General features: G+C 35.2%; 3 protein-coding genes across 10 annotated transcripts; 1 reads left to right on the top strand and 2 right to left on the bottom strand.

Moving 5' to 3' along the window:
• Nucleotides 1-3276: 3276 nt before the first annotated feature.
• On the bottom strand, nucleotides 3277-21883 carry LOC105828821 (BTB/POZ domain-containing protein 7). 7 transcript variants are annotated; one of them, XM_012667343.3, is made up of 11 exons: nucleotides 21341-21883; nucleotides 19891-20148; nucleotides 19236-19618; nucleotides 18536-19092; nucleotides 18295-18458; nucleotides 17829-18213; nucleotides 17587-17739; nucleotides 17361-17517; nucleotides 16909-17087; nucleotides 4925-5140; nucleotides 3277-3933 (listed from the first exon to the last, which is right to left on the bottom strand). In XM_012667343.3, the coding sequence occupies exons 2-11, from the start codon at nucleotides 20127-20129 to the stop codon at nucleotides 3640-3642; spliced, it is 2727 nt and encodes a 908-aa protein (XP_012522797.1). In that variant the 5' UTR covers nucleotides 20130-20148; nucleotides 21341-21883; the 3' UTR covers nucleotides 3277-3639. The 7 variants fall into 7 exon arrangements, with proteins under 7 accessions (XP_012522797.1, XP_012522796.1, XP_012522799.1 ...); XM_012667342.3 differs by having other exon boundaries at nucleotides 3277-3936; nucleotides 21341-21882; XM_012667345.3 differs by having other exon boundaries at nucleotides 3277-3936; nucleotides 19236-19600; nucleotides 21341-21881.
• On the top strand, nucleotides 8885-16853 carry LOC105828823. 2 transcript variants are annotated; one of them, XM_012667349.3, is made up of 3 exons: nucleotides 8885-9505; nucleotides 14366-14470; nucleotides 14593-16853. In XM_012667349.3, exons 2-3 carry the CDS (start codon nucleotides 14385-14387, stop codon nucleotides 15824-15826), a joined length of 1320 nt encoding a protein of 439 aa, XP_012522803.1. In that variant the 5' UTR covers nucleotides 8885-9505; nucleotides 14366-14384; the 3' UTR covers nucleotides 15827-16853. The 2 variants fall into 2 exon arrangements, with proteins under 2 accessions (XP_012522803.1, XP_012522802.1); XM_012667348.3 differs by lacking the exon at nucleotides 8885-9505 and adding an exon at nucleotides 9521-13436.
• A 3349-nt stretch (nucleotides 21884-25232) lies between the features above and the next one.
• Nucleotides 25233-27435, bottom strand: LOC105839709 (dehydrogenase/reductase SDR family member 4). The gene is made up of 5 exons (XM_012686203.3): nucleotides 27238-27435; nucleotides 26879-27056; nucleotides 26502-26726; nucleotides 25733-25867; nucleotides 25233-25654 (listed from the first exon to the last, which is right to left on the bottom strand). The coding sequence occupies exons 1-5, from the start codon at nucleotides 27423-27425 to the stop codon at nucleotides 25484-25486; spliced, it is 897 nt and encodes a 298-aa protein (XP_012541657.1). The 5' UTR covers nucleotides 27426-27435; the 3' UTR covers nucleotides 25233-25483.
• Between the last annotated feature and the right edge of the window lie 349 nt (nucleotides 27436-27784).

Genomic DNA, 27784 nt, shown 5'->3' with positions numbered 1-27784 from the left:
CAGTTATGTAACGCGTTTATTATTTGACGTTAAAAAGATGACGTTTTGGACACGGGGATAAATCTCGCGACGGTTACTTTACGACGGACACTTTACGTAAAACCGACCGTAAATGACGCCGGGAAACGGAGAAATAATACACAGCGAGTCCTCCTTTTTTCCATTCTGAAATATTTATTAAACATTATTTTTAAATATATCTTAGCGAACCATATATGTCTATATCAGTGTGAGTCATAAAAAAGATAAACTGCCCGAAAATTTTATTTTTCAGCGAAACGTAATCAGTATCTCATGATAGCTTACAGAAATCAACAATTTCAACTTGAGGAGAAGGAAACCAAGGGAGCCGTGAACGTTTGAATGGAAGAACCTAAATCGCTTTTCTTTCTTTCCCTTTTTTTGTTGCGCGACGCACGAACTATATGAATGTCAAAATACTACTCTCGCGATATACCTCAATCTATACAATATTAATCTATCTACGTGATAACTATTCTTTTATTCTGGTCTTAAAAGTTGGTCTAGTTTATTTAAATCATAAATTCCGCCAATCGATCGTGGATTCACGAACCACCGCCGGTGGCTCCTGATATTACTCGACCCCGTCGTGGATTCACAATCTAACGTCGTTTTATAGATTGAATTAATTTTACGATTCGCAAGATAGTAAAACGCGAGTGACACGCTTTACAAAGCAGACAACCGGTATTTATAGCTTACGTGAATCGCGTACAGTTAACAATATTTTACACAATTAATATATCCTTCTAAATCCAGGTCTGCAAGTGAAATTCATTCGTGAACCACAATGATTGAACTCAATAACTTTCTCGAATATAATATCACAATTTACGCCAGCGGTATTATAATAACAACGCCGAATTTCATTCCTTTCTATAGGACGAAATGCATTCCTCTAGGAAAATATATAACGAAAACGCATACATAATACAATCGATAAAGTTAATAAAAACGGTTAATTTACCGGTTTGTATGTGTGTGTGTATATATATATATATATATATATATATATACATATATATATATATACACACACACGTACACGGAGAGAATTTTCTTGTAAAAATTACCCTGAAAATCGTGGTAATTGTGAGACAACATAAATCTTGAAGAATTTTACCATACTTTTAATAAAATTTACTAAAATTTACTAAAATTTTAATAAAATTTGGCAAAGTTTTAGTAAATTTTGTTAGAAGTATAGTAAAATTCTTCAAGGTTTACGTTGTTCTACAATTACCACGATTTTTAGGGTAATTTTTAAGAAAAAATTCTTTCCGTGTAGGAAATAATTTCAAATTACTTAACGTAAGGACGGTAAAGGAATTCTTTGAATATACGAATTCTACAATTGAGTATCCTAATAATAATTACATCCCATGTCGACACACACCGAGGAGCCATATTAAATAAGGAATAATTACTACCTGTCGATATTAATCTGTACGCTTAGATTAATTCCCGCCTGATCGTTGTTGCCTCAACGAAAGTGAAAGTGACTAGTTTTCCACCGTTTACTACCTGTATTGTATTGCACGGAAGTATTGAAATGAAGTCTGACATTTTATGACTTTTGCGGAAACGAAATACGTACGGTAACCCAGAAACTAACTTTGCTGCAGATTCATGATTGACCAGGCCGTTGTGGTCGATCGGTTTTTTTTTTAAGAGCCTTTAGTAACACTTTAATTATACGTTCACATTTTCATATTCGATTATTTCAGCACCTGTTATCCGAATCTAAACTTCGTAATCAAAATTTTCAACTACGAACACATTCACGTACACATTCCCAATTTTATAAAGTCACATTTCAAATAAATCGTTCATAATCAATATTATTTTTTATTAACTATATATTACAATTTAATTAACAATAATATTAATTTATTAATAAAAAGTTTCGTTTCAGTTTCAATTCGAATTTAAACAGAGAAATGAGATTCAATTCGACTCGGCGTCAAAAAATCTTTGCTAGATTCGCCGAGAACTCCCAAAATTCGATCGCGCATTCTTAATTAAAAAAAAAAAAAGAAATAATAATCTCGGAATTAGAGTGCCGCTTTTCCATTCCGTCGACTACCGCTGAGAGATGATACGCGATTTCTGAGTTACCCTGTATGTAGTACGTACGTACCCTGTTTGTTGATGGATATATTACGCGAGTCGCGGCGGGGCAAGGCCGGCGGGGAGCGTACATTTAAATTCATGGAAAACTTTTTCTTAGAAAATTCTCATGCACTTAGCGATAATTAATTAACCCATTAAATATCGTGAACGTCACGCACGCTTTTTACGACCCGAGGCGCCCCGGACGTCATCTCTAAGCGCGCGATATATGTTTTATCGATTGGATTTCTCTTGTGTACTTACAGCCTTACTATAGCCCGTCATACATCGAAACTGCCCTAGAAGAGAGGAAAAATTAAAAAGTTTAGCATGGCAAAATGTCATCAAGCGCTTCGCGGCTCCGCCGCTCGCGTGAGCAGCCGCCGCTGCCGCCGCCGTCCGCGTTGCCGATACGCTTTCTCTGCGCGAGAACAGACCGAATTGTACGAGGAATACACGGCACTTTCACTTTCCTGTAATAATTATTATTATGTGGAGTATAAGGAGATGGTGACAAGGCGCGATTTTTTTTTTTATTCATTATTCCGTACATTGTCCTCCTTCGTTTTTCTTATCTCTTTTTCTTTCTTTCTTTCTTCCGGAGTCTTTCTTGCTAACAGTCTTGACATTTCGGAGCCGGAACCGCGAGCACACAACATTTATATTTTTCCCAGATACACACGCATACGCGCACACATACACATAAGTACACCCACATGCACATATCACGATTACATTTTTTTATATGTATAAATCACAATCGCAATTTCTTCTCATACACGATTGCACTTAATCATTACATTTATATATATATATATATATATTCATATTTATATTTTTATTTATATATTTATATTTATATATATATATATACACTGAAAAAAAAAGTAATATACTCAATAAGATATGTAGTTGCGGGCCTGCCAACTACAGATATACTCAATACAATAATATATGCTATTGCAGTATCAACATTGTACTTGCATTAATAGCAAATATTATTGTATTGAGTATTTTATGTAGTTGGCAGCCCGCAATTACATATGTTATTAGCTATATTACTTTTTTTCTGTGTATAGATTGTACGGTGTGAAACCTATACTCCGTATACGTTCGCATCGTACTCGATAAGCATCGAGGTTCTTTTTTTCCATTTGTTTGCTTGCACAGGGTGTAACTTCTAGATCCGGTAAGATTACAGACACTCTTAAACCAAGTACTTTCTACCCTTTTTTTCAATTTGCTTTAAATAAAAATGTACAATTATCCTTGTAATAAATTTGTACCCGCAATAACAAGGTTTGATCAATATACTACGAGAGAAAGAGAGACAGAGAGAGAGAGAGAGAGAGAGAGAGAGAGAGAGAGAGAGAGAAAGAGAGAGGAGCTATGTAATAATAAGGGGCAAAAGGGGGAGAGAAAAATAAAGAGATGGAGGGCGGACGCAAAGGAAGATCGTCAGTAGTTGCCGCGTTGTTCGCTCCATCCGCATATCGTACATAAATTTCAAATAAACCTCGGTAAGGCAGTGCCAGCACGATGATACACGTAAGGTGGGGGCGGCGGGCCGGAGAAGTGCCTTTGATGCTGATGAGGAAGCGACGATCGGTGGGCAGCCGGCTCGATAGCTCCGCCACCCGACGGGGAGACGTGCGGCAGAAGGTGCGACGCCCCGTCACCGAGATCCAATTCGAGTTCCTGTTCCTCGATTAAATGCAGAGCCCCGAAAGAGGCCGTCGCCATCGCCACGTCCGGCATCACGCCCGACAGTTGGCCGTCGCTGCAGGAATTACCCTCTTGCTGCTGCGAAAACAAAAGCGAAAGACAGGCCCGGAGGCGCGCCGTTTGCGTAATCCGTTTCTTGAGGAAGCGGCGGTTGATCGAGCGCCGAGTTACGCCGCGGAGCAGCGATACGATTAACGATGTAAAAGAAAAAAAAATGAGAGACAAAGAGACTCGCACCGCTGCGCAAAGGGGAGAGTGGGAGGAGGGAAGCGATTCCGTAACCATTGAAAATTATTCGAGAGTTTCACCGAGAGTTCGAATTGTGCGGTCAGAGGAGAAGCCGTCAATGCTGACATGGGCCTCCTAAAGCAACACCCCTTTATTTTTCAAAAAAAAAAAAATTTTTAATATTGCATTTTATTAATACTGATTGAAAAAGAGCATTCATCGTTCATATATTCATGACTTTTTCTATACAAAATATACTAAGAACGAATAACTTGATATATAATCACGTCACACGTTGTGTCTTGCAAAACAGACGAATCATCATAAGATGTTTGCATAACCGGCAAAAAAAAATTTTACATTAAAGACTTCTAGGAATAGTCATTAACTAAATATTTCATACAAATGATTCAGAAAAGAAAAGAAAGAGAAAAGGAAAATATTGCTTATTATGCCAGTTTTGAGATCCAATTTCTCAACCATACATTTTTAATTATGTGTGTTACGAAAAGTACCAATTATGACAAAATACGAAACAATATTATAAAAAACTGATACGTCTTCTGATAGAAGACACTTTCTAGGTGGTATTTATGTCTTCAGAGCTTCATTTTTAATCTTTGTATGAGAAATGCTATCCAAAAACTAAGCGATACGCCAGTATTGATGACTTTTCTCTATATGTCCGGTAATTTAGCGTTTCCCAACTCGGCTCGCGATCACCTCGCGAGGGGCGCGAATCGAGCAGCTGTAATTAAAACTATCGGATCCACCTAAATGTCAGCGTGATTTTAATACGAAATACACGGCGATACGTGTAACGCGTGACGTCCCTTACCTCGGCAAGAAGTCTGCAGCTCTCTCCCTCGGTCACTATAGCTGGAAGTTCGTGTCTATGTGCGTAAGACGAAGTCGGCCGAGGAAATGTCATGTTCCTCCCGTAACACACCGGGGCGGTAGTTCTCACACGAATACCCATGCCCGGCGAGTCAATGTCCTCTATATCTGTCATCCTCTGCTCGTTTTGCTCTTTCATACTGTAAGACGCTGTGTTCTGAAATCGATACGCCGGCAATTTATCGCGCGCTGTCCGCTAGATGAAAGATGCATTAAAAGCTCGGAATAATACAGAAGGGGAAAGACCCCGCGATTAGGCGGGGGAGGGAGGGAGGGAGAGAGACGAGAAAGGGCAGCGACGGGAGAGGGGGAGAGGTTTGTGGGACGTCGACGGTAGATCGCGTCGGTGGATATTAATCGGAGGGGGATCGGATAGCGTTCGAGGCTGGAATGGCGTAAATAGACGTATAAATGATCGAGAATTACAGCCGATCGCGTTGCAATCCCCAGGGGGAAGGGAGTAAAGGGTGAGAGAAAAAGAGAAAGAGAGAGAGAGAGAGAGAGAGAGAGAGAGAGAGAGAGAGAGGAACAGAGAGAGGGCTCTGTGAAACGAATTCACAGAAACGAATCTCTGCGCGCGTCCTCCGGACGAGGGTCCTTCCTGGCCGCTTGCCCACCGAAATAGAACGCGAGCCGTGACCCAATTGACGTGTGCCGCACGCGCTGCCTAGAACGGAAACGCATTAATGCAGCGAACGGGGGGGATCGACGGCTTTTGCATACGTTATGCGGCCGCCGCGTACAACAAATTAGCGAGCGGCGCGACGTCGACACGCGCGATTATTTCGCGCACGCGGTGTAAAACCCGTTCTTCCCAGGTCGTGCCCAGGTCTTCCCTGCATTAAGCCCCACACGTACATACACCTGAACAGCTCGCGAAATTACACGTCCGCAAATCTCGCCTGGAGAATGACAAAGCGCTCTTTCCGTGCAATTACACTCGGTGACTTCTGTGTTCCTCTTTCGACCCTCTCTCTTCCTCCTCCGCCGCGTTTTCGGCCACCCAGGATTACATCCCTAACCCGGAAAGTATTAAACTGTTACGTCGCTCCTCTGACCCGGAAGATATTAAATCATTACGTCGCGTCGCATGAATCAAAATAGCGAGCGATGATATCAAGCTGTTATGCTGCACAAGAGAACTCACTTCCGCGATATTATCTGGGATAATATTTACGTGCTAAGACAACAGTCTTATCATAAGATAGCAAACCTAACGTTGAACAAAGCTCATAAATGCCGATAGATACGCTATTGGCACGAAGAGTTACGAAGATTGTGTGTGGCATATTGCCAATTAGGAGCAATTAACTTCAGAAACCCAGGTGATCCAATTGTAGTCGATGCAAGTAATGATACGTGAAACTGCACGTTCTTCGAAGAAAAGTGTTAAAATAGTTTAAACGAGAAAAATAGTTTTCAATAGCTTCTGCTACACCTTCATCTTTTTATACGATTCAAATCTCGACAAGTTAAAATATTATTTCTCGATAGCATATATAAAATATTATTTTATTACTTCCATGAAAAGAGCAAGTATATTCGATATCGATTCTAGGATGACAAAGACGTAAGCAAAGCGATAATAAGAACTAATTATCGTACCAAACGATTCATTCAATCGGTGAATTCCATTTTCCTCGTGGATCGATCCCGCACGCCTGAGTCGTTCGAAAAAAACAATAAATAACGCAACACAAGCTGTGCTAGCAGGCTAAATTGTAAGATGATGAAATTGCTTTTTAATATCGCGTGATCTAAGCGATATAGATAATACAGAATTGTTTCAAATGACCACCAAAGTTTTCCCGGTACATGTGTCATGTTGTTTTGACACGTTAGATACGTTATGTCATCGCACACGACGATAATACCTTGTACTCGCAAATACGTACGTGCGACGGTATTAACGTGCATAATTTTAAACCGTACGTAAACGTTTTATATTCGCGAAAACGCATGCAAAAAGAGCCTCCGTGCGCTTCATCTGCATTATAAAACACGTTCAGTAATTTATTTGATATTCCCTACGGAAACGGTGATCAAAAATTAAATTTTATCTCACTTTTCCACACGTACATGTATTAAAAAAATTAAATGTACTTAAAACTTTTTACATAAAAAAATTTAAATTACTTTATCGTTTATTTATCCCGTTAATTTTTACAGCGCAGAAAGCTTTCGTTCTCAACGGTTTAAGATCAGGTCTGGCAACTATTATGTAACTTTCATTATTTCAGGAATGAACGAAAATACTTTCGGGCATCACTCATTGTCAGATTTGCACCGCGTTTGTTGTGGTTCGCTTCATTTTATCCATAGCGCCGAAGCCGCGGTGATGCAACGCGCTGCACGTATTTGATAATACATCTCTGCATTTATTCATGCATAATGCTGCACGAACTACGCTACAGAAATTGCATGCGTTTCATCCGATTGGCAGTAGTCGCAAGTGTCGTTCCATGATTCATCCGCTTGTCACCCTGGTGCGATACCGCGTATATCTATCACCGCGTATACAAACCGCTTTTAAAGCGGGACATCAAGATAAATTATTTTTCGTGAACAGAGCCGCTCTTCAGGATATCGTCGTACACATCGTTCGCGTCGTCAATAAAGACTCAGCTTGAAAACCCGTGCATTTCACTGAATTAAAGTGTGTCGTATTATCTCGCCCGGAAAAAATTTCTACCATTTTAAAATTACATATTACATGAATATTACATTTGAATTATTATTGTATAATAATAAATTCAGGGCTGGTTAGAGTAACTAATTAAAAAGTTAAACAATAAAGTTAATAATTTAACTTAGTTAATAAATTCATTTTTAACTTTAACTAGTTATTTTTTAAACACGTAAACTTTAACCTATAAGTTTTTTCCTAAATTAAAAATTTATCCATGTAAATAAAAAATTCATAAAATTATACAATTATAAATTTTATATAAAAGAAAAAACTTAAAAAAACACATGGACAACAATAATTTTTGTTATTTCATATAAACTTAATGTGTAAAAATATTAAATTTATTTGGTGCATGTTATGATTGTTTTGAGTATTCTAAAGTTAAACAAATATGGCATTCAATTTTAATATAAACATAAATAACGTTTTTCACTAATTTAACTTAACCTAGCGTAACTTTTAATACAATTTTTAACGTAACCGAGTTTTTTGTTCGTACAACTTTTAACATAACTAAATTAATTTTATAACTATTAATTTTAACTTAATTTAGTTAAAAAATATATTAATTTACCCAATCTTAAATAAACTGTACCGCAAAAATATCCACATTTTATAAATAAAGAGAAAATGAAACATAATATAAATTTCAAAAATATTAAAATAAAACATACTAGGCGATATATCGTTCTTTGTATGCATGTATATTTATAATATATTTTTCTATTTGCATATATTTATATATACGTATCGATTGCACGTCGTCTCATTGTTCGAGCGTGATTTCGAGCATTACTCGTGGTTTTCGCTAATTTATTCGATATCGAAAGTCAGTTACACCGATAGCATTTGCGTTGCGTAAATACAAACAATGTAGCAATATACATAAATCGTAAATTGAGTTTTATTACAAAATAATGTGCCGATAACGAAAGAGATAACTTTTGCGAGTTACGTAACTATAATTTCGAGCGCCAGTATTTCAAACAGCATATAACCAAGTATTTCGTTCTATCGCCTTAAAACTACTTCAAAGCTTTAGAAAAAAAATTAGAAGTAGAAAAAATTGACAGATTTTTTAAATCTTTTTATTCTTTTTAATATTCTTTTTTTAATGAAGTAATCGATTTACATTTTAAAAAATACAGAATAAATTTTTATTTTTGCCAATAGTAAAAAATAAAAAATACAAGTTGCCAGAAAAGAATCTTAAATATTTCAAGATTGATCCTTTACGTCGAAGAAACATTTTTACAACATAAATTTACATTTATTTTTGTAGATTATTTCTGTGGATTAGACATCGTAATAAGGCATGTGACCATTGGCATTGAAAACTCTCGACGTCGCGGCTGATCGAAAAATCACAGCTCGACGGTGAGAAAGAATATTTATCTCTCGAGGACTCGTTTGCATCTCATTGCATTGAGACAAAATACGCATCGTACGTGTCTTCTCAGTTTGCTGGCGCTCGTCCGCTACCGCGTCTCTATCCCCCGTAACTATACGTCTAATTCGTTCGACGTTAGACACAGATAATGCGAACATCAGCGCGGAAAAAGAGGGAGAATAAGAGGCACAAAGTCAAACAGCGACGGGAGCCTCGCGATGTTAGTCACGAATTGCGTTGTCAAAGTGCCGTGCAAAGTACTCACGCGTCGCGGTGCATAAGACGGACTTTGTAAAGAAAAAAAAAGGAGGATAAAATAAATAAAAACAAGAATTTGACGTCTGGCCGTTCTGAGTTACGCACGTGTTACCATTTCGTCTACGTCAAGCCGATGACATCTTGATAAATGTGCTTCGATCGCGTCCCGCTCTAACAGTGTTAAGGTAAATGACGTTACTCATTAATAGTAACGTATGCAAAATATGTAACCGGCAGATCGAGAGTGCGCGAGTGTTAATACGTGACTATATTATGTAATAAAGATTTTCTTCTACGTTTTTTTTTTTTAGACAGGGTTTTAAATAATGCTCTTAAGCAAATAATGCTGGCGCGTTAAGCTTTTTACGCCCATCCCAAAAGCGGCGAATTTAAAGTGAATGTGGATTACAATTATTATGTCATGTGTCGAAGCCGTGCAGGAACTGCTAATCATTCTGATTAAGCGAGAGAGAATTCAAAACAAACGTCGGTACTTGAAACAAGCGGTTACATAACAGACGCAAAAATTCTGATATTTCTTTGATTTATTTTGTTATTAGAATAAATTTATAATATTCAAGGCTGTAAAAAATCAGTACGATTACTCCTCACAGAGAAATCAGTGTATTATTCACTAAAAAAACTATGATTAGTTTGGTTACAGTGCTACAACTATATCAATCAGTGATATATACATTATCTTTCAGCGATAATATATTGATCGTGAGAGTACTCCCTTCTTAATCGGAATCACTAGAAAACAGCGAATAGTCTGATAATCGCAATTAAAAGTATAGCATCATAAATCAGTGACTAGTTCAGATTTGGGGATCACTCGTTTACGTAATGCGAAGGCCAACGATACGCTTGTCTAATCAGGATATCGATATCGGGCAGACCAGAAAATAAAATTACGGATAGAATTATATATGTTGGATGATAAGAATTCGCGAACATCTAGCGCGTGTGTACGAATGGTGAACGCAGATGTGATTTTAATATGAAACACGTTTCAAACCTTCCTCATCTGAGAACGTGACCGGCATGCTGACCGTTAAAATTCAATCTCCCATTTACTTGCGCTGCTTCGATCGGTTTTAAGTGAAAAAAAGAGTCGACGAGCTTCCTTGTTTTAGGAATTGTTTTGCGCGACGAACTCTCACGTTGTACACGAGAAACATCTACTCTGAAGAGCCTTATAATGCCAATTAAATATTCCACCGCACATGATTTAACATTTGTAACACGTAGCCGTGAGTTTCCTAATGAACTTCACTTATGCTAACAGCTCGAAATTCTTAAAACTTATTGGAATTACGGTATATCAATTCTTCCCGCGTAAAATTGCATTTACAGTCTCGAGTTTTACAAGGAAAATCGACGTATTGTCCATCAATATTGACGATGCTGAATTTACTTCCGAATTTTCAGCTCTACGTGCTATTAAACTGTGTGCGCAGCTGCTGAGATCGTGTCTGGCATGCAAGTCCCCGTTGCAATTTGAATTAATTCGCAACACCTGCCTATTGTTATGGTCACGATTGTGTCATCTCGAACGCGCAGTCATCACAATGGTGATGCAATAATTAAGGCGATCAATAAAGGTAGAAAAGACAAGTGATCACGAAAAAGCACTGACAAGTTTTATCTTCATTTCTGTTTAATGATATATGAAGAGTAGTCACGTGTATTAATTTTTAGAGAGCAAAGGATCTACTTTTAAAATCTCAGCTTTTCTCTGAGTCTCATAGAATGAAAATTGCCCTTGTGCAATTTTCGATTTGCCTCTATAGAGTCAAAATTTATTCCCATAGGAATTTTAGGAAGGAGTGATTTTTCACTATTTTGAAGTTTCTAAGTTATTTAGAGAGTAAGATTTATTTCATTGTATTTCTTGCTCCAAAATATGACGCTATTTTATAGCGCCTCTAAAGGGACTTCCTGTAAAACTTAATTATCTTCAGGGAGATCTTATGCAATTTTTTGCTTGTCACTTGACGAGAAATAATAAACTGTTTCCAGCGAGAAAATATAGAGAAAATATGCATCAGATTTACATTTACAGTGTAGACAGATTTGAAAACAACGTTCTATTATTTTGCTTTGATTATAATTTTAGAAATTCTAAGTCGAGCTACTTGAGTAAAGTTGTAAAGACATATTTCACCGAACGTTGAAATAATGTCGCGTGTAATTTTCACTAAAATCTCCAAATCAGGTTGAAAAACCCGATGATAGAGGAAAGTGTGAGAAATCTAGAGCAAAATTAGATAACACTATAAATCCAGAAGCAAACGTTCATCAATGTGGCTTTCGTGGGATGAGAACTTGGAAAATCCTAACAGAACAGCTTCCGCGTTAACGATACATTTGCATACGCGTGGAAGTGTGATTAAGCCTATTAGCGGAAAATAATCAGCACAAACACGACATTATTAATGACTGATTATCACATAATAATATGCAGAGAGAGAAAAGACGCGCGTTGCCTCAAGTTTTCCCCATCTTTTTTTATCCGTCTCATTCAATTTCCTCGTAGATTGCGAATTCCTTCCAGCGACCTATTCACTGTTGTTAAATCGGTCAATTTAATGTCGAGGAGAATTATAATAACAGATTTTTGTTCTCGGCTTATTACTTACTTTGGTATGTATAATAAAACAAAAAAGAGAATTCCACTGGCATGGCAATTAATGAAAATACGTTGAATTGATGAATCCTGGAATATAGGGATATAGGTCACGGATATTCAGAATGATCTTTGACGCTCAAAATTTTTCCAATACTTTCAATATTGATGAGATATGATATATCGTGGATAAGATATAATAAAAACCTGAATAATGTTCCTAACATTAATTATACGTGATAACATTTATAAAACTATTTATAAATGTACTACTCCTCGATACATACGATACATACGATACGTACTGAATATTCACGTTTTGTTTATTACTTATTCATCCTTTCTCTTCTCATTAGATAATACATTTTTATTTGTAATAGCAATATATTTATACTTTAAAAAGATGTTTAGACGTTAAGATAGCAAAACATTAACAAAAATACAGTACTGTACTTTTAATATTAAATAGTAAAATTGAGGTAAATAGAGATCTTTATTCGTAATAATTTCCAAAAATAAATTTGTGCTACCAGAAATAAAACATCGCGTAACGTTGGCTCACGTCCGTAAGTGTGTCGTCGCAGTCACGAAGTCACTTGAGCAATTATACAGGGCATCGAGTTAATTATATGTCTCAATACGGACGAGCCATAAAAAGTCTTGGATGACTATTATCTTTCAACGTTCACGATATTCGCGTTGTATTAAAAAAAAACGTAAAAAGCCAGTGTTATCGTTTGATAAACAGCGCAACCTTAAGAGAATTGCGCGTGCAGGCAGCGTGACATTAACAAAGTTGCAGTTGTTAATCCTAAAAAAGTTTACGCACTTTAGGAATAATTTATTCACGGACCGCAAACCCGCTGACATCGTTTCTGCAACATTTATCTTAACACTCAAAGTTTCCCGTGTCACGAGTGCACTATAAATAGATTGCATGTTCTTCGGCCACGATTAAACCAACAAGAACGGTTCAATTGAATTTCTATCTATGCACTTGTATCCATCTAAGTGCAAAATAACGATGTGCACGTTCTGCTTTCTGAGCTCACACTGATCGAGCGCCACTTAATAAAAATCACTTGATAAAAATGTTACTTGATAAAAATCAAGCCGTTATGATTTGCCGTTTGTCCGATAAAATACTGTTGCATTTTGAAGTACAGTTTGTGCGTTATAAACGATAAAAAGCGATTAGTTTATCTGCGAATTGAATTTACATGAACGAGTCATAGTCGGAGCGAGGAGCCTATCAACAGTTCTCTCCCTACTACGATATAAAACAGCGACGCTTCATAACATAATGACAGTTAATACTAGAACATTTACGCGAGCGAACGTTAGGAAGTAAAAATTACATGAACGGTCTCATAGAAGAGATAAAACGCAAAGTAGACCGAGTGACAATAAGGGAATCATTTTTTTTCACGGAGATTGGTGATACGAAGATATCTACGCGTGCAATAACGTTAAAGCTTTATAAAGCTGTAAGTAAATTGTACAATTTGTTTATAATCGATAAAATTTATTAAATAAATAAAACATTTTATTAGATATAAACTATAGTTGTCCAAAATTTTAAATTGCTCTAACAGTATTTAATTTTTCAATTTATAAATTAAAAATTTGTGTTAATAATTCTTTATAGAGTTATACTTCTTGTAAGAAAGATTCAAAAATACTAAAGCTACTCATTTAAAAGTTTTCTTCAATAAATCTATGATTTTCTTGTTAATAATGTAGAAGAAGCCATGCGAAAAGAGAAAGTATGCAAAAAGTGTCGAACATGAAACTTGAAAAGAGAATTGATTTAAAGTCCTTTTCAAATTACGATCAAAATTTGATGTATTGAAAATTTCTTTTGATACAAATTTACAGCACAACACTAATTCGAATTGGAATAGCCATTGTATTATTTCAGTTTATATTTTGAGTAAAGAGAATAATATTAAATCCACAATATTCATAATCCATAACACGTGTCTCTTTCCCAAAATTATCTAGTCGTTGCTGTCATTGTGGAAACATCAATTCTACCATTAGTTACAGATATTAATTCTCTGTATATTTGCGAGAACATTTGAATTAATTAAACTATTAATGTAAATCTAATTTCACCGGATATATATTAATATCTTAAATAATAATTTCTTTCACTGAAAATTCTGTTAATCCTAAAGTTTGTAGCTATAATTTGCTTATAATTGCAATTTTATATAATTTTTTTATTGCATGTAAAAATATTTAATTAAATCCAAGTGGTTTATATAATATATAATATAAAGGGTTTAGTAATATAAAAATAAAAATAAGAGAATTTTAATGAATTAAATTGAAATTGATCAAAATAAATAACAATATATAACTTAATTATTTCTAAGCAAATTTTGGATTTAAAAAGAAATTTATTTTACAGGTTAAAAATCTCAAGATATATGATATTGGCGACTAAACAACAACCAATCTACATAAAAGAAGACTTAACCCCAGTTTCCCAGAAGTTCCACGTAGAAAATACAATGTATGTCAATTATTTTATTTATAACTTTATATAATTTATATAATTATAATCGCACAATATATAACACAATATGCGCTTTAGTTTTTCTGAAATAATAACTCACTAGTATGTTTTTTTATTAGGAAAACGCAGACATCACTCGATTTGCTTCCTGTTAAAAATCTGGACGCGTTGTTAATGCAAACATACGGTCCCGATTTTCGAATACACGATGTGGAATGGAAACATCTAACAGACCCAGGAGAAAACTTCGGTAGCATAATATTAGCCGTCAATATCAGCGCGGAACAGAATGACAGGAAGAGAACTTTAAACGTAGTTGTCAAACTACCGCCGAAATCGACGTACTTGCTAGATTTGTTCGACAGTCCGTTAACATTCAAGAAGGAATTGGAATTTTATACCATAGTGGCACCAGAATTTTTGAAACTCCAAAACGAAAGCGGAATTTCCCGGGAAGCTTTGAGCGCTATCGTGCCGCAATTTTTAGGCGGCAGATTAGGTTTGCAAGACCCGCAGCGTTTCGACGAGCAGGCAGCTATCGTCTTGGAAAATCTAAAAAGTCACAATTATATAACACAAGACCGCATTGTAGGTCTGGACAAAATGCACATGGATTTTGCGATAAGCCATTTAGCTAAGCTGCACGCCATAACGATCGGCTTGAAGTTCAAGAAACCCGAGTTCTTCAAGAAAACGGTGCTACCCATTCTAGAATTTAACATGAACAATGCCGCGGAGAGAGGAACCCAGGATATGATACAAAAGGCGCATAACGATTACAAGCACATGAAAGAAGCGGAAACTTATCTAGATAGAATCCAGAAAACAATCGAATTCGCACACAACAACGTGACACCGGAAGAACCGTGGGCGACACTGGTGCATCATGATTTCTGGGTAAATAATATGATGTTCAAATACGACGAGTCGGGCAAGCCAATCAATATGAAAATTGTGGACTTCCAACTGACGGTCTACAACTACGGTGTCGACGATCTCGTATTTTTCCTCATATCCAGTTCCCGGAAGGATGTACTCGACAATCATCTCGACGACATGATTGACTTCTATTACGACTCTTTCATCGAGAGTTTAAAATCGCTAAGTGTAGATACAAACGCGTTTCCCAAGAGCCAATTTATGGAGCAATTGAATCAATATGCACCCATCAAATTTAGCCAGTGCATCATGATGGTGCAAGTGATACAAGCGGCGCGTGGCTCCGTTTCACAGACGGAGTCCGAAACGGCGGATAACTGCGTTTTCGCAGGCGGGCTAGACGATGATAATTATAAACAAAAACTGTTGCACGTTTTACATACATTCGATCGGAAGGGATGGCTCGTGAATTGATTAAACGCGAAATTTTATCCGTAACAAATCAATTTGTAGGGAAAAAATTTCTCTTATTTTTTAATATAAAAATAAATTAAAAGAAAGAAAATATATTGATAAGTACAAATAGGATTCATAGAATCATGTTAAAATTGTATATAAACATATGACAAAAATTTTTAGACAATATTAAATGATAAGACAATATTAGATAACAAACTAAAAGGACCAAAGCTAACAAATGATTGATTTTATTCAATCAATAATTAAGACTAGATTTAATAATAGAAATATTAACATAAACGATGCAATTTATTTGTCACGACGCAAAAATGCGACTGATATATTTTTAATGGCATTTTTAAATATTTATAACATTTTAAAAATCACATTTTTTTAAAGACGTATCATAAAGATATAATCGTTAGTATAATGTGCATGTAAAACTTGCAACTCAATTTTACTTTTTTAAACGGAAAATATTATCACCTTTTATCGCATTCAAAACTCTTTGCATTCTTTATAATAATAATAAGTTTCATATGTATCACTTATAAAACAAAGAAAATACAGAAAAATTAATGACGTTTGTGTAAATATTGTAAATTAGAAAACAATGCTTTATAACATGACTTTTAATAAATAAAAAATTTTAAATATGTATACAATAAAATTCATTATTGATTTTTATTCACAGATTATCAATCACAAAATAATTATTGCAAAATATAATTTAACTTCGTACGAATGCATTTATATTCCTCTTGAAAATGTTTCAGAATGCTGGTTACGTTCCTATCATTTTATGAGCACTCATTCACGACAGCATTCTCAGATTGCGCGCACGGCACTCGAGATTAATAAAAGAAACGTTATATTATGATTTAATCGGCTCAGAAATCTCTCAACGTCTTATATTCATCTATTTTCATATCGATTTTTCTTGCTCCCAATTTACCCATGCAATGCAGATGCAACGTTATTATATACTCTTTGTTACTATTATTGTTATTGCTATGAATAATATTACACGTACTGCTATGAATTGCTGTAAATTATTTAGAACCAAGGAACAATATATAAATACAGAAAGTACTTACTTCCAGAAGATCAGCCACGGTGTCGGGCAAGTTGAACTCTCTGACAACGCGCAATCGCACTTGCCGATTAATTTCGTGTCGCGAAGAAAGTGGCAAACTTATGGCTCGTTGACAACTGGGTGATTGTTTCAATTTCTGCTCTCGTTTCAGCATCGCGGCCATCGTTGCAGAGTCTGGTACTATAACACAAATTTATTTTTCCATCAAACAAATTATATTTTTTATCTTATATCAATTTTCAGTTAAATCTATCTTGTTATTTTCTTTTTCATCTTGTTATTTTCACTTCCCATTCACTTATTCAACACTTAAAATATTACTGAAGTAATCTCATTTTCTTATTACAAAGCTGTCTATATTTTTATGTCAAATTGTATAGATATATATAATAATAATATATCCAATGCCAATCTTAAATTTGTGAAACATGAAATAATTTAATATCATAATACCTGGAAATGCAGCTGCAAGAACGTCAACGCCAGCGGTACCCATAGCTCGTGGTTTTTCCTCAACCATATACAGTGCATCCGGTATATCCGCTACGTATCGTGGTCTTCGTAATCTCACTAGATCAGCTTCCTGAATCATCTGTTCTTCCACCAAGGACTAATATCAAGAAAAGGTATTTGTTAATGTATCCCACAATGTGTTTCGGACTTTGAAAACTATTATTACCTTAATTTCTTCATAATATGGCATGAATAGCCTTGGCCTCACAAAAAATCCATTTTTCTTTCCGCCTCTTATCCAAGCATTAACCCTCAAATTATCTCTTTCATCTCCTATCATGTGGCTTGGTGGGGTTGAAACCAATCCTCTCCTAATAGCCTAAGTTATTAACAAAAAATATATATTAAACAGAAAAAAAGAGATATCAATTTTTCAAAGTAATTTAATATGTTTTATGAAAAATATACTTGTGCTAATGCTTCGCTATTCGGTGGTAATATGTGATCTATTCTGACAAGTGGCAGAAGTTCGCTTAATATCTCCCGTAATTCGATGTCACTGAGATCCCTTTTTTTAATACCCTTCCTCGTCACGGAATGCACAGTATGACTAAGTAAATTAGGTTCCCGATCCTCCATTCGACGTACTAATTCGTGTTCGCCCCACTTGAGCACTGCCTGCAGCACTTCAAGTTCGCTCGCTTGTAAAAAATGGCTCTGTAAAACGTTCGCTAAGTGAGCGTGATCCAACTGATGGAGAATCGAGGACGAAGCAATCGGCTGGAATTCCTCTCTTAAGTAATGTAATGCTTGTCTGTGCACCCATGCTGATCCGTGAGGTTGGCTGCCCCATCTGCATATAACAGGTAATTTTTTCTTTAATAACAATTCAATTTCTAATATTTGTAAAAGTTTTGTCAGTAATCGGATTTACTTGAGAACAGCAGGTAGCGATTCTAAGGTGAGGTATTCTAAAATAAGATCCTCGCAACCTTGTGATAATATATCAAGCTCGAGAAACCGTCCAATCTGATACAATTCCATTGCTTCCTCTAATGGACTTGGTCGCATTCGGCCCGTATGTGTCAGGGCTTGTACCTGTAAGTATAGAATAAAAGTATAAAATTATTCTATAATAATATATACGGAATACTTTTGCTAATATTTCTACTTTCTTTTACCTCTCCCAAACTACCAGCGCTATTTCCACAACCACTTCCTCTCAGTATCAATGATAAATCAACAGTATCTAGATACACAGCGTGTAGCAATACTCTGGCGTATCGTTTAGGTATCACACTCTCGTCCAACACTATTCTAGTAGGTATGTGAAGTGCCCGTTCCGTGTGATCCTCGCCCGATCTAGTTCGTCTTTGTATTAAATTTCTGAAGAAGGGAGATCTCGCGGAAAGTATCGCTTTGTGACATGGCAGTTCTAATTTAGGACGAAATCCGTACTCCGAACTTCCGCTGTCCGGCCTTTGATAATCACTGTCCGACGTAAATACAAGAGCGGCGTCCGCGTAATCGCCGGTATCCAGCAAATATCTGAGATCATGCTCCAGCGGATTTGGAGTCCCGAACTCTTCTCCGAGTCGTCGGAGTAGGTTCGCCTCCAAAGTCGCGTCATGCGGACAAATATCACCAGTGTAAAGATATCGTAATAACGCTGAGAACATCTGCACTTCGAGATGAGGAGTCCTTAACTCCAAACATATTCTAGCACCATATCCTACAATTTTTTGTAAAATATACAATGTATTATGTAAATCATATAACATAACAATATTTTTTATAACATTAATTTTTATATGTAAAGAAAAAATGTTATAAAGAAATTTTATTAAAAAATGTAAACTATTGTTGGATATATACCGGGACAACTAGCCAGTAAATCCCTAAAGTATGGGCATCTGGCGGAAAGCACGGCTCTATGAACGGGAAAACATGCTCCTCTATATACAAGATCCACATCAGAGCAATGCTTGTAATCATATAACATCGACAGATCTTGCTTAAAAGTAGCAGCTGGTGGTCTAGCTAATTCAGCTTGAACATGAAGATCTTTTAACGCAGCTAACGCCTCGTACTCCTCAAGCAAGGCGGTTGCTTCTAAGTGGCTCCATGTGGACACCAGGTCTCTAATAATTCTACCATGATCACACGCTTTGGAGGAGCGGCGTCTCCTAATAAATTTTTTGCGTAACGTAGCAAATCCTGTCATCTTCTTCTTTTTCTCTCTATACATGAACAAACAACTATAGAAAGTTTGATGTGCAGTCAAATCCATAACTCTCATCTTTAAATCATTATTTATCACGGCACATTACTTTGTATACTCATTGTATACTTTTCTATACTATTTCTTGTTCAAGATAATATGTTTAAAGACAATCATTGATCAGTCAAAGCATACCTATACGTATATCAAGGAAAGAGTTTAAATGTCTTTTTCTTATTTGAAAATTTAAAGACCAAGCAATATGTTTTACGAAAATTGCAAATTGTATGTAAAACACTGATAATGTACCTAACTGCAATGCCATGTTGTTCCGGACTACTTGACGCCGAGAGTCTGGCTGCTTGGACTGAATCTCCACCTACGCTGGTGATGCTGGACGATGCAGAAGCACCCATTCTATGTGTCATGTGAGAGGCATCTCCAAGCTGTCTTCTTATGAACCAGGAATCCCTTTTATCAGTGTTCTCTATGCCTCTTATACGTCTGCGTTGTAACACACACGGTGTCAAAATACGAAGTACATTCATTGCTCACCCAGACGACAGCCTAAAATAAATCAAAATATGTAATAGAATGTATACTAGTAATACATATCTATAAACAAATTTAATATATACAAGAGATAAGATTTACTGTAAAATTATTAGTTTGTTCAAGATAAAATGTAAAGATACATAATCAATCTGTGCACGATATTAATAGATTTAATCTTTTTAGATAAACTTCTTGCATAGTTCATCCTTTTTTATCTCCAGTGAGAAAAAAAGAGGAAAGATAAATAAAAGCAAGAAGTTCAGCTAAAAGGAACAAGCTTAACATCTCATTTAACTCCTCTCTCATATACTACATATCTTTTAATAAAATAACTGTTCATATGTTACTTCCTTTTCTAATGAGTTGTAAACAATTATATATCTATTCTCTTGACACTAACAGTGTTATACTCCACTAAATATTTATCTAGTATGAGACAAATTCTGACTGCGTTAGAAAACACGTAAGTACTGACATTGTAAAAGTTAGAAGTGTTTAAATTTGCCAGATTTATTTTGACTCCAGTTTAAATTTATAAACGTGCTGGCGTGATTCAAAACAGTACTGGAGTAGACGCAAACAGCAAACGGAGCACCGAAGATCTCAACGGGGTCGAGCAACGGGGAGATTGACATATCGTTAATGCATAGTGACAAAGTGATCTCGACGAATGTTCCCCGAGAGGTCTCGCTACTCGGTTGCAGCGGCGGAAAGGATCACCGCGATCACGGTGATCGGTGCCGTGAGGCATGCACGGTCCTCCGACATCCATCTCCTTCGGAGAGGGTGAGGGGACGTACAACGGTGTACCGTCAGAGATGGTGCGCGAACGATAGCGCAAATAACGCGTGACGGACCGTCAGCGTCAGCGGTACGTGACGTGCGAGAAGCAGCAGCAGCAGCAGCAGCAGCAGGAGCAGGTTCACTCACCTTCGTAGGGGCGCGAAGGGGGGAGAAAGAGGAGAACGAGAAATAGGAAACGCTTGTGATATAAACCAAGGGGATCGCGTGAACGGGGACCGATAACGAGCGAGTCGCACACAAACACAACCGCCACCGCAGTCGTCGTCGTCGTCGTCGTCGTCGTCGTCGTCGTCGTCGTCGGGCGACAATCTCTCCGCGAATTTCGCCTGCGACGGCGACGGCGGCGGGAGGGGTGGGAGGAAGACGGGGAGGTGAATAGAGTGCTCAGCGTTGTCGTTACCTGGGTCTCCGGGACTGGCGTCCCTCATCCATGTTACTCGCGATCACTCGGCGCGACACTCGGCCACACAAATTCACGCTGATAATCATCACAAAGCACGACAGCCATGTTTATCATCCGCGAGAGGGGGTGAGAGCGAGAGCGAGACGAGAGGCGAGAGCGTGTCCAGCGCGAGCGCGTCTCTCGTGCGTGCATGTATGCGTGTATATGTGTGTATCTGTGATGCGATTTCAAGCCCGGGCACGCTCACGCACACATCGCACTCCCCCTATCCGTGAGGCACGCGCGCTCGGCTGCGATCGGCGTGAGCCGTCGCGCACTCGGCTACGTTCGCGGCTGAGTTTGTCCCTTTCTCCTCTGCCTCTTCCCCCATCTAACGTTTTCTGACTTCGAGCTCCGAGGCGATCGCCGGCGTCTAATGCTTTTTCAGAATATGTTTATCGCGCGGGCGCCGCCGGCTCTCGCGATTATTTTATGATCGGCGCATAATTGTAAAAATAAATATGTACAATTTAATCAATATTTCTTTGTTATTCCATGTAAATTGAATTTACAAATAAAATGTTAAATATATCTTATGGTTAATTAAATTAATTATTTAATTATTTAATTAAGTAAAACGTGCAAAGATTTAAAAAACTTTTTTCTTCGGTAATTTTACAAACTTCGATAACTTCTCGGGAAAAAATGTTTCATATAAAAACATATATGAATATATGTACTTATATAAAAGATGTCTATATATCCCGATCAAAAATTTTTCATGTAAAAATATATAAAAATCTGTAGAATTATGTATCAAAAATGTCCATGCAAAATTTTATATTGTATATTTTTATATAATTTTACATAATTTTACATAATTTTATATACTTTTATATAATTCTGATATAATTCTATAAATTTATACATACTTTTACATGAAACATTTTTTATTGAGAAAGAATTATTCATATGTAATTATATATAGTTATGTATAATGATATGTAATCATCTATAATTGTAAATTAGCAATTTTTTTCCCGGCAAAAATTTTTTTATACAAAAGTATGTATAAATCTATAAAATTATATCAAAATTATATAAAATTACATAAAAATATGTAAAATTAAATAAAAATATACAATGTAAAATTTTGCATGGACATTTTTGATACATAATTCTACAGATTTTTACATACTTTTACATGAAAAATTTTTGATCGGGATGTTTATATCAGTTTCCTTTCTTTTGTAAAATTTCTGTTTGATATAAAAAGATAATAGTCATACTGAAAAGATAGAAACTAATTAAAATAATAATTTTTGCATTGCTTCTTTTAAAAAAGCTAAGTATGAAAAATTGTTTATATATAATCATATATATTTCGGAATATATGGACAATTTTTTATACTTAGCTTTCTTAAAAGAAGCAATGCGAAAATTATTTTTTAATTAGTTTCTATCTTTTCAGTATAACTATTATTTTTTTATATCAAACAGAAATTTTAGAAAAGAAAGGAAGCTAATATAAATATATATGGACATATTTTATATATATTTATATGTTTTTATATGAAACATTTTTTCTCGGGTTCACAAAATTAATATTAGGTAAGTTAATATATTTTTTAAACTGAATTAAGTTAAAGTATTTTTTCTTTCATAATTTTTTCTTTTACATAAATAAATTTTTAAAACTTGGGAAAAAATTAACAAGTTTATATATTTCAAAAATATTTAGTTAAAATTAAAAATTAAAATTTATAATTAATAAAGTTAAAAGTCATTAGCTTTTTAACTTTATTATTAATTTTTACTATTTAGTAAAATATTTATAAAATATAACTATTTAACAATTTTCTACATTTTTATAAGAAAAAGGACATTGACAAAAAACTAAAGGAACATGATTTAAAACGTATTTTATTATTATTAAGCGTCGCACAAAAAAGCAAACTAGAAATTATAAAAATTATAATTATTAATGCATGCGCGATTGTCAAGTTTTTTATTTATCATGTTCGAATTGTTCGAGCAAAAGTCTTTTCTTTATTTATTACTTACTTTACCTTAGTGATGCCAGAAATGGGTCTCTGTCACATTTAGTTATGTGTTTATATAAAAAATGTCTATAGAAACACAACACAGCTTTTTTGTACACATTCATTTCATACATATTTTGTCTTATTTTAAAAAATTTAAGAGCTACTACTTTAGAAATAAAATTGATATTTATAAGCCTCGATTCTATCCACGTCTCTGGCAAAGAGTGGATTTCCTATTGCTTATTGTTTGTTATGTCCTATTGCTTATTGTTACTTATTTTTTACGGTGTTAATTGATTCTTTTTTTCGCTTATTTTGTATTGTCTGTTGAATATATTTTATGATCTAATCTAATTATAATTGTTTTGATAATCTAGTTTAAACAAACTATGACTTTCTAATTTAATATAAATATAAATAACGTTTAGCAAAATTAAGTTTAAATTTAACTTGAATTGATTTAACACTTAACTTTCAACTAAGTCAGTTTTTCGTTTATTTCACAACTTTTAATTTAAGAAAATTAATTTTATATGCTATTAGCTTTAACTTGATTTAGTTAAAAAATATATTAACTTATCCAATATTAATTTTGTGAAGTTATCAAAGTTTGTAAAATTACCGAAGAAAAAAGTTTTTTAAATCTTCGCACGTTACTTAATTAAATAATTAAATAATTAATTTAATTAACCATAAGATATATTTAACATTTTATTTGTAAATTTAATTTACATGGAATAACAAACAAATATTGATTAAATTGTACATATTTATTTTTACAATTATGCGCCGATCATAAAATAATCGCGAGAGCCGGCGGCGCCCGCGCGATAAACATATTCTGAAAAAGCATTAGACGCCGGCGATCGCCTCGGAGCTCGAAGTCAGAAAACGTTAGATGGGGGAAGAGGCAGAGGAGAAAGGGACAAACTCAGCCGCGAACGTAGCCGAGTGCGCGACGGCTCACGCCGATCGCAGCCGAGCGCGCGTGCCTCACGGATAGGGGGAGTGCGATGTGTGCGTGAGCGTGCCCGGGCTTGAAATCGCATCACAGGTGTGTATGTGCGCGCGCGGAGTAAATAAAAGCACAGGCGCGGAGCAGCACGCGTTTAACGGTGTCGCCGCCGCTGCGCGGCGCGCGCTGCGGGCGTCTCGAGACCTCGAATCGAACGAATCGATCGCGCACCCCCGCGATCACGTCAAACGCGACGTCAGACGGCGGCGGCGAGCAGACGCTGTCGTCATCCGGACGGCGTCGCCGTCGCGGCGACGTTCGATCGTGACCCAGTGACGGCACACTTTTGACGACAATGACGCGCGTCGTGACGCATTGAACGGCATACACGAGTTCGTCATGCGGCGAAAGTAACGCGTACGACCTGATGGCAAAACTCTCGCGTTTATGTTTTCGCGCGATATCTCGGAAAAGAAAATCGGATTCTCGTGACGGCTTCACTACGTTTCGACGATGATATTCTCCGAGTGAACGAGAGTTGACGTGCCAATCGCGCGTTTTTTGCTCATCTCCGTGGCATCATTGGATTGTCGCGAAAGACCAATGGAATGTTTACTTAACAAGAAAAAATTGCCTTTATTGATTTTTTTAAAGAAATGTACATGAAAATATATAATATATATATATTTTTTTTAAATTAAGTTAAAAGTTAACGGCTTATAAAATTAGTTACATTAAAAGTTAATTTTGAAAAACATTTCTATTAAAATGCTGTGACCTTTTAAATTATTAAATTGAAAAAAGCTATTAACTTTTATCTTATTAAATCAGTTACTAATCAATCCTGAAAATGACACAAATGCACGCATAAAATTTTACTTTTGTGCATTGAAAAATATAAGAAAAATAATTCAAATTATATATTTATATATTTATATCAAATTAGTTAAACATACAACTTCATTGATTTTACATATTCTTCATTCAGTAATTTTTACAATTTCTTTATGTATATTAATAAAAGTATACCAGAGACAAATTAAAATAAATTGCAGATATATACAATCTTTTAAAAATAATATAATTACAAAAAATAACCATACAAATGTACCAACATTATCTATGTACATAAAAATATAAAAAATGTTATTGCAAAATGATTTAAAGCCTTGCATTCGTTCCACCAGCCACTATTATGGTTTCGCCAGTGATGTAAGAAGCATCGTTGCTTGCTAAAAATGCAGCCACACCTCCAATCTCATCTGGCATTCCGAGTCTTCTCATGTCGCTATTGGATTTAGCAAGTTCATGCGCTTCTTCCGATTCGTAAAACTGAAAACATATTATTTCTATAAGAAATAATTCTCTGATAACATTACATAACTTATTATAGAAATTATAGAAAAATACCGGTTTTGAAAATTTTGTCTTTATCACTCCTGGCGCGATACCGTTTATACGGATTCCATCATCTGCAAGATCCTTTACAGTAGCTTTAATCAGGCCCAATAAAGCAGTTTTGCTAATCGAATATACTCCTAATAACTGGAAAAAAAACAATAATGATATTAATATCTTCTCATATTAATGATTAACATTTTTGACACTAGAATACTACTACATGGATACATTTTCATTCAAATGTTAAAGCTTAGAATATTTTTAGCATTAAAATTTTGATAACTTAATATTTAATATAATTGTTTTTATATTAAAATAACTTTAATTCAGTTATTTTAACATCTTACAACCTATAGACAGAAAATATGAAGGAATTTTTAATTATATGAGTGAATTTTTATCTAAGTGCTAATTCAAGATTTTTGTTATTAAAATTTTGATAACTTAAAATAATTCAATAAGTTTTTTTTACATTAAAGTAATATTAGTTATTTTAATATCTTGAAGTTTATAAAGTAGAAAAAGAAATAAAAGAATTTTTGATTATGTGTTCATTCAATAATATTAATTCAAATGTACTACAATTTTTCTTATCAAAGTTTTGATAGCTTGAAATAATACCAAATAAAATTTGTACGTTAAAATAGCATTAATTTAGTTATTCTAATACCTTGTAATCTATAAAATTCTTAATTGAGTGATTTTATTATCCAGTTTCATAGTAATATGTTAATACCAGAAAAATATGAATAGCATTATCAGAATTAATCAAACTTACATTAAAGGGCTGATAGCCAGCGATTGAAGTCACAATGATAATGGAAGGCGATTTGCCACATTTAAGAAGTGGCAAAGACTCTTTCATCAGCAGAAATGTAGATTTAACATTGATGTCAAATATTTTATCCCATACTTCCTCAGGGGAGTCCAACACTGGACCAGCCATTGGATTAACGGCTGCATTAGACACCAAAATATCCAAGCCTCCAAAATCAGTTTTGGTCTGTAATTTTTCATAACTTTACAACTTACTTCTCTTTCCATATACTAATCAAAATTACACTCAGACGACGATACAGCCTACAGTTAGAAAAATTATAGGAATAAGAATATAAATTTCTGTCAAAGAAAACAACTATTTGTCACATCCCTTACTTTTTCAAACAGATTTTTCCTGTCCTCTGCCTTTCCTACATGACAGACGGTGCCGGCAACTTGCAAACCTTCGGATTTGAGTGCTTCCACAGCCTTCTTCACGTTCGCTTCTTTACGGCTGCTAATCATTACCTTGGCGCCTTCCTGCGCCAAACGTTTCGCTATGGAAAAGCCTATTCTGTAAAAATCGGAATCATAACCTAAGCACAACAATCAAAAACAGCCAAACTGATTATATATATAACTTAGAATTAATTTTAATATTAGGAAATAAGACAAAAAAGAAGCTTTCGAAAATTGACACGTTGACATTTAAGAATATTCAAATTAATATGAAAAAGATAGAAGATTCGCATTACCCTTCTGTGGATGCTGTAACTATAGCGACTTTTCCTTCCAGCCGATTGCATTTTATCGAAGCAGATACATTAGCACTATAATTTCGGATACTTCGGTTGACCGTTGTGCGGAGCATTGCGAAAGACTTGAGACACATATGTTTAGCATTATGCAGTATCATTGCGGCCATGCCGTTACAAATTTGCATGTCACGTCGTCACGTGGCTGGGACTTTGAACTCTTTCAATACAATATCTATACAATAAAGTCACACTGATATTTTTGTAGAGGTAGAAACATAATTATATACTGTGACGTAGCACATTTTCGATTTTATGCGTATACTTAGTAAAAAAGAAAAAATATCTGTGACCTGTAAAATTTTACTCACTTTATTATGTGTGCAAACTTTTATCATAATCATTCTACACACAATTCAATAATTTTGTCCTATAAATTTTTTGCCTTTAAAAGATTGTATAACAACTGTAATTAATTATAATTTTATATATAACCTTTTTAAAAAAATACAAATACTTTTAGAGATGTAAAAATATATGTAGGTCA

Source organism: Monomorium pharaonis, chromosome 3 (assembly GCF_013373865.1).
Source record: "Monomorium pharaonis isolate MP-MQ-018 chromosome 3, ASM1337386v2, whole genome shotgun sequence".
NCBI lineage: Eukaryota > Metazoa > Arthropoda > Insecta > Hymenoptera > Formicidae > Monomorium > Monomorium pharaonis.
The sequence above is the reverse complement of the archived record's forward strand: the minus strand, read 5'-3'. Positions and strand labels throughout refer to the sequence as shown.